General features: G+C 36.6%; 1 protein-coding gene across 1 annotated transcript in view; it reads right to left on the minus strand.

Annotated features, from left to right (window-relative positions):
* Nucleotides 1-270: 270 nt before the first annotated feature.
* LOC103782406 (proprotein convertase subtilisin/kexin type 5-like) overlaps nt 271-15,174 on the minus strand; it is a gene marked incomplete at its 3' end in the record, with an annotated part of 43,510 nt that continues 28,606 nt past the window's right edge. The window contains exons 12-14 of the mRNA XM_008950178.1: nt 2,152-2,188; nt 1,523-1,665; nt 271-471 (exon numbers count right to left, since the gene is read on the minus strand). Coding sequence (XP_008948426.1) covers nt 271-471; nt 1,523-1,665; nt 2,152-2,188 — 381 coding nt within the window. The remainder of the gene's footprint in view (nt 472-1,522; nt 1,666-2,151; nt 2,189-15,174) is intronic.

The following is a 15,174-nucleotide window of genomic DNA, read 5'->3' on the forward strand; positions in this document are numbered from 1 at the left end:
TTTTTTTTTTTATATATTTTTTTTTTTCTATCTAGATAAGACAAGGCACAGACAAGGAACACCTAAGCTAAATTAAAATATTTTGCTGTTTCCAAGAAAATAAATTTCAGCCTGTGAAACCAATGGCTTTGTCAGTGTATTTTTTTAAATGACAATGAGTTTGACAAAAGTGGTATTTTACTCAAGCAGCAAGATCTTGATACTCTCTTTCTAAACCTTTCTGTAGTCTTCAGAGAAACAGAAAAGATTAAGTGATATGTTGCTACTTACCACTCCAGAACTTCCCGCTGGGTGAAGAATTTCTTGGATTCAGACACTGCCCATGAGATAGCTGAAAACTGTTTTTGCACCCAGTACAGTTCTTATAGCTGTACCCAACACATGTTGCACAGCTCCGGTGGCAAGGTTCACATTCTCTAGAGATGTCATCAGTGAAGAACCCATCTCCACACTCATGCACACATGTGCCACCTACAACAGAAACAGGCCCTGGCATCGTGGTATCTACCGACCCCTGTCAATCCTGGCAAAGAGGTTTCTCATCCATAGTATCTCCTTGTCTCCAGAAAGAAACATTAAAAAAAAAAACAGTATATAAGAACCCGCTAAACTTTTTGTAGTTAAACTATAATTTATTTTTTTTTTCATGAAACCTAAATTCAGCCCAATATAAAATCTAAGTCCAGAATTCCTTAAGATTGTTAGATACATACAAATTTTGAGGATTGAACGAGTCTTTAGTTTCTGGTGATCGTAAAGCTAAACTCAGGTAAATCTCATTCAGTTTAAGGGTTGGTATACTGCAGCAAACCCCTCTAGAAATTATTGTGCTGATGGCTTTTTGAGCTTCCTCCAATTTCAGATTGTGACAACAGAGTTTTCCATGAGTGTTATGCTTTTGTACTCCAGTACTGGGCACCTTCAGCAGGTAATGCACAAGAATACCATAACCTTGGGATTTTCTGTGATTTATATTTGGCACCATGTCTGAACCAGGCTTGCCTGATTTCTGGCTTTGTAATAAAGCTAAAAGATTCCTGTTCTTGTGTGAATCTCATGTGGCATTTAGTAGTTTTAACGGAGCTCATTTCAGAGGGTTTAAGGCTTGTTACTTTATGTGGTCCTGAAAGTAAAAGTAAAACTAGACTTGCAAATAGCAAGGAAACGTTTCCATGTCTTTCTGAGAGTTAAAAGCCCCTCCTGAATCAAATACAATATGTTTTTGTATTTGCCCAAAAGAGTGGAAATATATTAAGAAAAAAAACCCAAAACCATAACAAACAAAAAACCCCCAAAACCAAGGAAAAAGAAAATATGTAGTCAAATATATTTGAGCTTTTGAACCAGACAGCACCATTAGCTACCATAATCACTTTATGTTAATACGTAGGGTGGAATTCTGCAGAGTTCAGCCTCCTCACAGAGAAGATATTTATGAATTTGGGAAGCTGGGTCCAGACTTTCTCTAAAGAAAAAGTCCAAGATAATTTTTTATATATACCATGCTTGGTACTTTGCTTACCTGAGAGATAAAAGCCTTCCTTACACGAGTCACATTTGTCCTTGTCACAGCTATCACAGCTGCTAGGACAATCTTGACATTGAAGAGAACTTTCATCTCTGTAAGTGTTTTCTGGGCAGTATTTATAGCAGTGCTGCTTATACCTGTAAGATAAAGTGGAACATCACCAGTAAGTTTCTTTTGAGGTCACTGAGTTTGTTTTCTGTATATTTCTGTGTATGGTAATGGTAAAGCTCTATTTTCATCCTATAGAACATAAATTATTCCTCTAATGAAGGATTCAAAATACATTTGTTTGTATATTACTTACTCAACTAGCAAATGTTTTCTAATCTCAGGGTTTGTAAGTATAAACTAATTGTTTTTCTTTTTTAAATGTAAACGAATGCATGCTTAATTGCTATATTGTGTTTGTAAAGAGCTGATTGCTAGTAAAAAGAATGTAATCCTGTGTCATTATTTATAGCTAGATTGCATAGGCCTTTTATCAACATCTTCTTTTGTCATGGTAATTTTTACAGAGATCTCTTAACTGTGTCTTTTAAAAGTAGCAGAGTTCTTCTTTTCCACCAATTTTACTTAATCTCTCAATTAATCTATACATTTTTTCTTTTGCTTAACATCCTTACGTCTTCAGGTGTGCCTGCTGAATTACAAGTACCACAACTGGACACAGCACATTAAGAGTATACTATTTCCAAATCCAGAGACACTTTTTAACACTTAGAACCTTTCTGTTCCATATTTGTCTCTTCACATATGCAAAGTTCACTTCAGTCCACAAGTTTTAAAAGGCCTTTGTAGTGAATAATTGGCTAGTTTTTCAGCATTTCTCAAGACTTTTTCCAAAGTTTCTGTTCTCAGAATGGCAATGCTTCAAAGGGATGAGATAATATACACAGCACAGGTCTATGTAGTGAAGCAGATATTTTTGCTTGAGAAAAATGTACAGACATGAAGAATCACACAGCTCTACTTACATATAATAGTTCTGAATGCATGTTATACAGATTCTTGGGTCATCTGAAATTAAAAATGTGAAACTATGTAAATAATATTCAGAGTTAAAACCATAATGCTGAAAAGAATTTTTCCTTCACCAGATCTATGTTAATATTTTTAAGATTGAAACGATTACAGACATAACTAGAACATTACTTTCTCTGAATCTCTGGGTTTGCTTTTTTTTTTTTTTTTTTTGAGATAAGCTCTTCCACAGTCAGATCCTGTGTTTTCACAGTGACTTGTGACTTCTGAGACCTCAGCTTTAGGTCCCCAGAGGATAGGGGCAAGTGTTTTGGGTAAACTTTCTCACCAGAAAATTGATTTTTGTATTCACTAGTTTTGTTGAATGAACAGAATAAGTATTATACTACTTCTTCAGACTGTTACAAAAATGGATATGGCTTTATAATCCCATGAAATGAAGAATATTTTCTATAACCTTCCATAATCTTCTACTAGCTTTCTATAGCTTTTACAGTACTCAAATATCCCAAAAGGAGCAGAAAGGAAGGAAAAGGAACAACTTGGAAAAAGGTATTTATAAACTGTTCTATCATGAAATGGCTATAAGTTACTTATTATGTTAATAGTACTCATAAGACAAAAATTTTCACTGTGTTTGAATTGTGTCTACAATAAATAACACTTCACACACGCAGGCTTATTAGGCAACATGCACTTGGTTTTGCAAGTAGTTCTAGCAATTTATTTATGAGGTGTAAATTTTTACCCAGAAATTCTCTTTACAGTTTAGAGTACAAACAGGAACAGCAATGACCTGATCTAGTGGGTTTTTTTTGCATTATATTTTATGTTAAGACAGGAAATAATCTTAAAATGTTAACATAATTTCTGTGAAGTCTTCCTTTACTTCTAGATAAAAGGCATTAAGTTTGTCCAGAGCTTCTTTTTGAATGATTTCTGAAATACTATTATTGTTTCTGAATAAGGATTCTTCCTGAAGATTTTCTTTCCCCCCAATTCATTCCTGTGGTATTTTTTTCCTTACAGTATTTATAGAGCACTGTTAGGGATTGAATCAATATGGCCAAAAATAAGTGTATTTATACCTTTTGAAAATTATTATGCCATTGACACGTACAGTTCTTATGTTTCATTGACGGGAAGAATAGAGTATGCATCAAAGAGATACAGTTAAAATTGCTGGAGTTGCTTGCGGTTTTAGTAACTAATTCTCCATGTACTTTCTGGCTTTTACAAAGAAAGAACCCTTTTCCCTCCTTCCCTGTGTGAGGTTCTGGTGACATTTTTCTTTCTTAACTGCCCTCTCAGTTTTGGCTGCATGGATAACTATCTATATAGCTCAATTTGAGACGGAACTCAGCAGTAATTGAAAACAAAACACTATGTCAGGTTTTCCTCTGGAAAAATTATAAAAATAAAGTATTAAGAAAGTGACTAGTAAGTGAAGACCATGTATTTTGAGGACCAGCCTAGGACCTAAGAGAAAGAATCTAGGAATGAATGGGTAAAAATAATTTGTTTAGATTGCAGATTGGAATATGTATTGTGGAGAGGGCAAAGAAACATATCATAAATAACACTTGCATTGTGCTGCTTACATAAAGTTTAAGCAGAAATTGTAATTGTAAATATCTTGTTAGAAGGCTACAAATTTCATAGGAATAGCTGGTTTGCTGTATTTCACTTGGAAATGCACTTCAAACCTAAGATTTTGGAGGCAGGGGGAGAATTTCTTACAATTTTACAAAATGAAAACATGCATTGAGCTAGTGTGGCCTATGATGTTCATTTGTCAGTTTTTCTATAATATTGTGTTATTTATCAACCTTTACTGCTCTTGTTCTTTCTTTAAAAGACATACCCATTAAAGAAAATCTCTACCATTTTCTATACTTACTCTTAGTTTCTGAATTTAAACTGTTAAGGAATAATGAACATTGTTTAGAAGGGAATGGAGAGGGGCAACGATCCGAATAGCAGGCAGAGAGGAAATTAAGTATGCAGCTATCTCTGCAAAAAATTATTATGATATTTAACACATGATGTGTTTCCAAAATCTTGGAAATGAATACAAGTGAATTAAGTCTATGGAATTTTATGGATACATATGTGCAGTTCTTCAACAGTGTCTCCTTTAAAATCCGCTGAAAGCAATCCTTGGACTAGCAGTAAGAAACATCTTATGTTCACTGAGAACTTTAATTCTCCATATAATAATGGGATCTATGTGGCACAAAGTGGGTTAATACATCATGCTCCATAAGACTTGTCATGAGAACTGCTAATAATTTATCTATGTTTTATAGCTCCCATTTGCATTGATTTCCACTATGTTGAGCCTATGAGTGATGTTGGTAGCATTTGAAAGAGGATCCAACTAATTTTAAAATATTAGTCCTCAGACATGAACAAGTCCACTGTAACTTTCTGGTTTTATTGCGATTTTCTTAGATAAGTAAAGATCATCTAAAGTTCACAGAAAAAGTAATTCAGTTTCTCTCCTTGTCTGTAATAAACTGATATTCCTGTTCACTTCACGCCACCCCCCCTTCCCTTCTCAAGTACATTTGGAGTGCAGCTATGTTATAACACAGAAAAGGTACGTGCAGAGATTAAATATTGGTCAAAGGCCAAACATTCATGCATTCTGCTGGAACTCTGATTTGAAATGACTTAGTGGTTTTTTTTCTGCGCTGGGAGGGAAGTATGGGCATTAGCATTACAAGCACAGCATTGTTGTGCTGGAAGGATATTTTTGTTCAAATATGTAAACGAACACTGTAAGTGATTTTTTTTCATAATATTGCTGTGGAGGCTTAATTAAGTATTTTGTACATAAGTTCATACACGTGAAAAATGAGGTCCAGGGCATTTTGGAAGTCCTTATCACCGTTTCACTTTGTTTAAATGTTCCTGGTATTTAGACAGGTCTAGTTCTGGAAAATTTACATGGCTAGCTCACTGTTGGTTTGAGTAACCCTTACTCTGAGTATCCTGTCCAATTAGACCCTGGTCTTGCAATGACTCGTATCCATGTTCAATTTTATCTACTGTATACAATAAAGCTGGGAGTTGAAGTTAAGTGCAAGAGTACATTTGGCAGGACCTGTATTTAGACTGTAACTTGTTTTCTGTTTTGTTTATGAACTTTTTTTAAAAAATAGATTTCTTCAACTATTTACTGGCTCAGCTGTGAGCTTAGAATATACTGAATGTACTCAACTTTTTTTGTCATTAGGAGAGGCTCATTATATTCACTGCCTAGGCCTCAATATCTGGTTTACCTTTCTTTTCCAGTTCAATTAAATGTAGAGACTGGAAATTATTTTACATTACATTACAATTTTCCTTAAAGGGTCAGCCTGCAATAATTGTTTATTTTCAACAGTTACTCCTAGATTTTATTTGCCTTTTATGTTCTTCTGAACAGTAAATTAAAATAATCCAAAAGAAGTACTATAAATTGTAATATATTGTTGACAAGAATAATTTTATATTTTAATTATTTTAGACCATTTTTTCCTTAGCTTTTATGGTGTCTCAACTAAAGTAACTGAAATGTACAATCCAAATATAGTAACATGTTTGACTAGCATGGGCCCTACTGAAACTTCAGCCTTTAGTAAACCTTAAAAATGAAAATTTCTGTTGTGCAACCAAGGACTTTCATCTGGTTCTTCCAGTTTGTGTGAGAAAGTATTTGTTTGTCTGTGTCTTTTTTGTGGATTTTTAACTGTGTGTATGTGTGCACGTGTGTGTTTTGTCAATAATTCAGTTTTATCTTCTTTCTTCTTACTTCCGAAATTGTTATTTTGACAAGTCATAATACCAGGAAGTGGGAGAAAACAGTGGGAGTGTTTTAAATTAAAGGAAACAAAAATTAGGATGAAAATGAGACAAATAAACAAATAAAGAGTTTTGCTGTATAGCTAATTAGCTGAAAAAGTCACATAGCTATAATCTCAGTCACTTCACTTTAAAAGAGGAATACTATCACTTGTTGTCATTTAATTTAATTGACAAAATAAAAGGAATAAGACCTTTTTTCCTGTTGAAATACACATTTTAATATGTTATAATTAGAAGCAAGAAATTAAGCGCAGATAAGATGAAATTAAACCAAACATTAGCATTGTAATAGGCATTGCCCGAAATAATTCCATGGTTTGTATGACTAAGATGAAATGTTGATAAATACATAAATACTTGAATGTCTGTTGATAAATGCAACTAATTTCACTGGGGGAAAATGATGAGATAAGGAACCTTAAGGAACAGAAAATTTTAAAAACTGACTTTAAAAAATCAATATTGGGTCAGAATCCCATAGACTTTCGCTAGACATAGTTGATAAGTGCTATAATGAAATCTACAGCACACAGGAAGCTCCAAAATGTGGTATCAGCCAGAGAAATTATTGCTTCTAGGGCTACAAAGAACTAGTGTTTCATTCTTACTCCTAGTAAAAGAAAAGATAAAAATGAAATCAGTACATCAGCAGTACTACCTAACAATTAAGAAAGGGCATTCAGTTTATATGTCTTAGATTTTGTTCTATGTTGGATGTTATCTTTTGTTCTTACTCTGCTGGCCATTGTTCCACCTCTCAAAATCTCAGTATGCCTGTTTCAAGCATTAAAGCTGCACATTACTAAACCTGAACTTGTTGACTTGCATTTTCTGAACACACCTATTATACTGAGCTAGTTCCTTATGTTTGGATAGTTTCTTACTACACAGATAGCTCCTTTTAGTGAATAATATTATCCGGAGTGCTTTCCTTCAAAGCACGGATACAGACTGTGGGTCAGAGCTCCTAAGTTTACAAGAGAGCTATCAAAGAAAGATTCGTTACTAATTTGAATAGCTGGATTTCTTTGGTCCTACCTTAACAGAACTTATTTATGCAAGCAAGATTTGCACTGCTACAGTCATTAAGTGAATCTGTAACACAAGTCCTTACTAGAAAGATCAAGACCCTGAGCTTTGAGAAGAGAAGAGAAGAGAAGAGAAGAGAAGAGAAGAGAAGAGAAGAGAAGAGAAGAGAAGAGAAGAGAAGAGGAGAGAAGAGAAGAGAAGAGAAGAGAGAAGAGAATATGGTAAGTTGAGTTTCAAATGGAAGGGACCTACAATTATCATCTAGTCAAACTTCCTGGCCACTTCAGGGCTGACCAAAAGTTTAAACACATTATTAAGGGGATTGTCCAAACACTTCTTGAACACTGTCAGTCTTGGGGCATCGATCACCTCTCTAGGAGGCCTGCTCCATGATTTGACCTCCATATTCATAAAGAAACGGTTCCTAATGTCCTAATCTCTCCTGACACAGCTTTGAACCATTTCCATGCATCCTATTCCTGAATGGTAGGAAGAAGAGATCAGCATCTTCATCTTCACTTCCCCTTCTCAGGAAGCTGTAGAGAGCACTGAGGTCACTTCTCAACCTCCTTTTCTCCAAGCTAGACAAACCCAGAATCCTCAGATGTTCGTAATAGGACATGCCTTCCGGCTTTGTTGCTCTCCTCTGGACACACTCAAGGACCTTCACATCCGTCTTAAATTGTGGGGCCCAGAAGCACATAAAATACTCAAGATGAGGCCACATAATGCTAAATATAGCAGGACAATCACCTATTTTGACTGGCTGGTTATTTTGTGTTTGATGCACCCCAGGATGTGGTTTGCCCTCTTAGCTGCCATGGCACACTGCTGACTCATGTTGAGCTTAATGTCAGCCAGCATCTCCAGATCCCTTTCTGCAGGGCTTCTCTCCAGCCTTTCATTTCCTAGTTTATACATGTTTCCAGCTTTACTCCAGCCCAGGTGCAGAATGCACCATTTGTTTGTGATTATAAAAAACCAAAGTTGTTGTGGAGGCACCAGTCTTGGAGTCAGGTACTGATGTCCTGGGCTCACCTGTTTCTTCCAGTGTCTCTCCCCATCACCAGGAGGATTGAGGAAAACACCACCTGTGTTTCTCAGTCCTTTGGCATTCTTCCCAGAGTCCTGAAATCTCTTTTAATTGACCTTGGCCTTGTTGAAACCTAACTGATTCTCATGTGAAAGAGCAGCAGTAGATAGGCTGCACTAACCTCATCAGTTTTCTGGTGACATCCTTAATCTGGGCCCCAGGGAGGCAGCAAACTTCCCTGAAAAGAGGGTCTGGTCTGCAGATGGTTTAGATTATATTTGTTTTAATACATTTGTTTTTCAGTAATTCCAAAAGAATGATTCAGCAGCTAACATTTTTTTGCTGTTTTGATTCTTGAAGAACTACAAATTGTTGAAGGAGTAGCAATACATGCTTTGTTTGTCTTTGTAATTTTGGGAGTACAGTCATTGTTTGGTCAGTGGCTACTGAGCTAGATGAACTTCTGGTCTGCTCTAGTATTTTTCTTCCGTGCTCTTATTTCTGTGGAGAACTCTAAAATCTGGAATGTTGTCTGTTTGCAGAACTCATGGTTCAATCTCATATCTTAAGTTTTTCTGACGACTTGCCCCAACCCTGGATTTTATTCAGGAAGTGATTTTCTTCCTCAGAGAAAGAAAAATTACAAAGACAGAATGTTTTCTTTAGTACATATATCCTGTACCTTCAGCGTGCAAGGAAATTCTCTTTTACCTATACTCTAATGACAGCATCCTCTAGTGTCATGTTCTGCCTACACTGAAATATTAGGACAGAAAATCAGAGAAGAGCAGTTCCAAGTCTTCCTGGGCATTCTTTTTGCATATTCTCATGCCAGAAGCCTGTGGAAACAAGTCCTATTATCTGAAAATCTGAAATTTATTCTGCCAGATTAATCTCTTGAGGAAGATTTACTCTTAGACAAAAAAAAATGATCCTTATCATAATTTTCTCTGCTATTTTGAAAGCCGAGGTCTATTCATCATCAGGGAAGGTTTGAAGAAATGAAGTTTTCCTAAGTGTTTCTTAGGTTGCTGTGGGAACTAGATGACTTTTCACTCGTTAATCATCAGCACAACTGCCAGAATCACAATCTGCACCTGTGAGTTTGAGACTGTTCACAGTGCTGCCCTGCCACACAGTTCCTTAAATCTTCTCCAAAGACCTTTTCTCTCACTCTCACTGCCTTATAGACTCTAATTTTGACCCATCTTACTCTGCATGATGGATCTTATGGAGTATTTACATGTTACTTAGTAGCATTATCTGCCTTTATAGCTAGGTGTTTGTACATAGACCTTGTAACCCAGACCAAACTCAATAGTTAGGTTCTGTATAACCTTCAAGTTATAAAGCCAGTTGCCCTGGCTTTACCTCGCAAAAAGAAAGAGTCACACTTGGCTCTAAATGCCTATTTTGTATGCTCTTATTCTCACAGACACTGCTCCTTGGGGTTTCTTAGTGTTTGTTCCTTTCAAAAAGTATCTTTGACAGAGAAAATGGCAATGGCTATTCTGAACATTCTTCACTTGCACCCTCACTGAGGAGTGCTATATTCTCAGTGTCAGGCTTTGATAATAGTCCTGGCGCAAAGGTTGGAAAAGTCACATTGTGCTGCTCTCTGCAGAAACCTGGAGGGGTCAAAGGGCTACATACGTGGTATTTTGCTACATGGAGATTAGGGAATCTCTGGGAAGCCATGAGAAGCGTTCATATCATGACATACTTTTGCAGGTTGGGTAAGGTGAGTGGAAGAGAATCAGTAAGTAGGTCAGTATGAACTGGATCAGGAATGGGTGGCTCCATGGGAGGACACTGTCAGGAAGGTAAATAAATTCAGAGAATGTCTGACTTCCTCAATTCCTCCTGAAGAGAAGACCTATTGATTCCTACGGATTTATCAATGATCCATTTGAACTTCAAGTGTTGCAAATATTTAGTTCCTCAGTAAACTAACTAGGTGCTCATCTTTAGCATTGTTGCTTAATAGTGTGGCAGTTTTTGCTTGTGACATGTACATATGCAAGTCAGTAGATGTTGCATATCAGAGAGTTTATCACTTTTCACCTTCATCACAATATATGTGGTGTCTGTTCATTATGCATGTGCAAAAGGGCAAATGCAAATTGTATTACTAGAAAGAGAGCTCTAAACATGAGAAAATATTTTGGTCCATATGTTGTATTTTAGACATATTAAATAAGAGCCAGAGTTTTTATGATCTTGCATTGTACTGACTCTGATATTCCCTTAGAATAATTATTTCCAGTGGCTGAAATTCTTCACTTTTACCTTACTTTTTTTTTTCTCTCTTGTCCTGAGTCTCTGCTTATAACTGACTGCTTTCTAAAAAGGTAAGTTTGATTCTGGAGAAATTTTCTGAAACTTAACACAGTTTTAAGAATCCGGAGAAAATATGAGTGGTGTTCTGAAGTGATCTAAATCTGTAAGTGAATTTACATTAACAGGAGGAAGGTAAATGTTGCAATGGGACAAAGAATATCCTCCTTATTGACATTGCCTCAGCAGAAACCTCTCTTTCAAAAGCTGCTTTTGTTGAGGAAACTAGATTTAGTTCTGTGGACTTCACGGTGTTTTTTGGTGCCCACTAGAAGACAAGTAATAAAAATTTAATCACAGCCTGATTGTCAGAGGTAATGAAGATCTGCAGTTCCCATGGATCTGTCTGCATCAGACAGAGCAATAGCTCGCTGCTGCTCTATAAAGTAGATCCAGACTGTCCAAAATTTGGTTATCAGACCTGAGGTACCAAAGTCATAAAGATAATCTTGAAAGTATGCACTTGAAATTTATTCAGCACACTTTCTTAAACACTTTGTCTGTCCACTTTTCTGTTTACGTTTGCTTGCACAGCGGTAGGAATGTATTTGAAGTTTGTAAGAATTTAGGATTAAACATATCTATTGATGTCACTCTTAGAACTTGACTTGTCTTTAGCTCTCACTTCAGATTTCAATGCCTGTGCAAGAGTCTGCCTTTCAGATCTCATGGGATGCTGTGTGCATGAGCATGCCAATTGGGCTAGTGTAGCAGTGTGCAGTCAGATTGCATTCGAGAGCATGTGGGCAGAAGAAGGTAGGGAGGTGAACCCTGCTGGGCATAGCCATTGTTTTGACATTGTGTACACAAAGCCACAGATCTTTTGGGGATTAGTGCTGTCTGAGGCAATTTTACTATAATATATCCCAGGATCTGACAATGTCTGCAGGCAGAATGGTGTCTGTGAGCATTAAAGATTCTTTATCTCCTTAAAATATGAGCAGCCTCCAAATTAATGAAGTGAATCAGAAAGGAAAGTATCGCCTGAACTTAAAAGAAAGCATCATCTGTATTTAAACTACAAAGACTTGTCTGTTGTTAATTAAGTCACTCTGACAGTTTCAATCTTTGCTCTTAGACTTTCAGTGTAGATATAGTAAAGATATATTGCCACACTGGAGCCCTAAAACAAAACTGGGTCCAAACTTGGAGGAAAACAGACAGATTTTACCTCATTCTCTGAGGATCCCAGAAAATATTACAAAACTGTCAATCTTCCATCTCACTATCCTCACATCTGGTGAACAATAGCCTGCAGTGTTAATTACTGGATGGGTTTTACCTTCTCTGAAATGTCTGACATGGGATGCAAAGTATCAAACAACACAAAAGTATGATGTCTGTGTCTTAATCTGTTTATAGGGTCACTACTGGTCAAGAAGAGAGGTTTCCCACACAGTCTGTCCTCATTGCTTGCTTTGTTCTGCTGACACCTGGCATCACGCCAAAAGAGAGTAAATCTTACTCATTTTGTTTCCTGTGCAAAGCAGCTCAACATTGAACAAGACTGCAGGCATCAGTTTCATCTATTCTTTGGTGCCCTGTGAGAAAAAGTTTCGGCCAAAAATTACTTGTCCTTCAGGCTATTAGGAAAACAGGCAGTTCAGTTATCTTAATTAGCATTTATATCCCTCCTTAAAACTATATCTGCCTAGAAAAGAGAAAAGAAAAATATTACAATTACCTTTGCCATTTGTAGACAGTAGTAGAATCACTTGCATGTCATTGTTCCTAGTTTACAACATAATGTCATTGTGGTCTGATATTGCTTTTTAAATTCACACAGCTTCTATAAGTGACCCTTCACTCAGTATAAATTAAAGAAGTGAATTATTTTTCTCTCTTACAGTTTATACGAAAGGATCTCGAAGCACTTCACAAATTGCAAAATGCCTGATGACTTTTTTTTTGTGAAAGAATGGTCTTTTGAGATATGTATGCACAAAATATATTTACATTTGTACATGAATAACTACTTTTCAGTATGTGAACTATATAATTTTGATTCCCATTGTTATGATTACATTTTTCTTCGTCTTTTTTAAATTTTTTTTTTAATAGAGCATTCCCCAGAGCTTTGTGCTGCACTTCTCGTAGAAATGTTCATAACATTGGAATGCTTTTTCTACTCCTACTTTACAGTTCTTACTCAGATTAAATTCCTCAGTGGTGTTGAAAGGAAGATAAGAAAAAGAGAGACTGCAAAATCTGCCGCGTTTGCTTTGCTTAAATGTAAAAAGAGAGTCTGCAGAAAGACGGTAAAGATGTGAAACTAAATGTATCACATTCCATATTTTCTCACCTTAAAATATTACTGTTTTAAGTTATTTTTATGGCAGTGCAATTTCTTTACAAAGAAGGAATCCATTTCATCCAAAAGACATTCAGGTGGCTTTTTTTTTTTTTCCAGAAGTCTCTAAATATATCAATTTTCTGATAAGAAATGAGAATCCTATTACTGTACTTATCTATGAGTTAGGTTATTGATTGCCCAGAAAACTCATTGAATATTAATAGCAGAAACACAAGCAAAGAGAATCTCTACCTGATTAATTTCAAGTTTCAGTTTATAGGTCATGTTTATTTCAGGAACACATGATAATTTGCAAAAATGGCTTAGGATCTTGTTTTTAGGCCATTTTTATGCTTCTGTTCTAAATACAGCTAAGATTAAACCTTTTGAAAAGCTTATTTTGAGCTCCGAACTTTGAGTGCAAGAACCAGAGAGCAAATATGTAGTGATATTATGGATGACTAATGTTTAGAAGATGAATGATCTTCCGAGGGCAAAGGTCAATTAGTAGAGCTGGTTTTTCTGTATGCCCATGAACAGTCTTGCAGTCTCTTTATAGAGGCTTATTAACCTCATACACAGAGAAAATCAGCCTCTGAGTTACTTGCAAGGAATATTTTTAAGAGAAGTTGCTATTTATAGTGCATTTCACCCTAATTCAAAGCAAGATTTGGCACTAAACAGTTGCAGAAGAGACATAAAGGATTTTAAGTCACAGGTGTTGTGAAGCACACTGGAAATATTAACATGGGAAAGTAGTGTCTGACAGCAGCAATAAAGATTGGTATTGAAACAGATTTTTCTCCTTTAACTTCTGTTCTTTTTTTTTTATTTCCCACAACCAAACAGCTAGCTGGTGTGAATCTGGATACCACACCATACAAAAAAACAACCATTATGCAGTTGCAATCATATTAAATCTTGATCCTTCCAACTCTTCATCCAACAATATTGAAAGCTACAGGTGTAGTGACTGAGGAACGCATTAGGCTCATCTGGATTCATGCAGAATGGCTGGTCACCAGATGTCCTGGTTTGGCTAGGATAGGGTTATTTCAACCAGAAGCTGGGAGGGGGCCACAGCCAAGAGAGACAACCAAACCAGCCAATGGGATATTCAATAACATGCTGATGTCATGCCCGCTCTATGAGGGTGGGGGCCAGGTCAGGCTGAGTGTGCTCTCAGTTTGGGTTGCTGCCATCAGTTCTGAGCCAGCTTGGCCTGTCTGGCTTGTATCACTTGCTTTATATATTGTTTCATTACTGTTATTACTGTTATTTACTTCTCCTTTTCTGTTGTTGTATTAAATTCTCCTTATCTCAACCTGTGGGGTTCTGGGTTTTTTTCTCCCTCTTTTCCTTCTCATTGGGGGGTGGGGGGGCAGCGAGTAAGTGGCCATGTGGTGCTCAGTTCCCAACTGGGTCTAAAGCACAACATCAGATTAATAGTGAGTTTTAATAATATGATGTATTAGATTGGATGACTACTATAAGAAAGAAAGTAGTATGTGATTAAAATTGTTACATAAGTTTGGTATGCCTGAGCATTTGTGATTGTTTTGTTTCTGAGGGAAAAATATTGTTGACACACAAGGAGAAAGAACATTGCAATGCTTGTGGAATGCCAGTGGTGGAAATGAATTTCTGGTTTTGAGGTTTCTTTGGGATTTTTTGTTTGTTTGGATGGTTTTTTTTGTGTTGTTTGTTTGGTTGGGTTTTTTTCCCCCTCCCCCTTATGGGGTACTTTCACAGTTTTCTTTCCTACTATTTACTCTGCTCTGTATAGCAAAATTCAGAAGTGCCTCTGCCTGCGGAGTGGCAAGAACTGGGTTTAAGGCCCATCTGTAACCTCCCACCCTGCCCTTTATGTTTGGACTCAATGATCCTGAGGGTCTTTTCCAACCTAAAAGGTTCTGTGATTCAGTCTTCTGATACTGCCAGTGGTGCCTGTTGCACTAGGCCCAGAAACACATCAGGGAGCAAGTGGGAGAAACTGGAGGGCTCAGCGTGAACTCCTGTCTCTTGAAATCTGCCTGAAACCAGGGAGGGGACTTTCAAAAGTGGTCCTTGGAACTACAAGAAGCCAAATTTGTTCCTTTCATTTAAAAGGTAGCAATTCCA

This window comes from Merops nubicus, unplaced genomic scaffold (assembly GCF_000691845.1).
Source record: "Merops nubicus isolate BGI_N331 unplaced genomic scaffold, ASM69184v1 scaffold36460, whole genome shotgun sequence".
In the NCBI taxonomy this organism is placed as follows: Eukaryota; Metazoa; Chordata; class Aves; order Coraciiformes; family Meropidae; genus Merops; species Merops nubicus.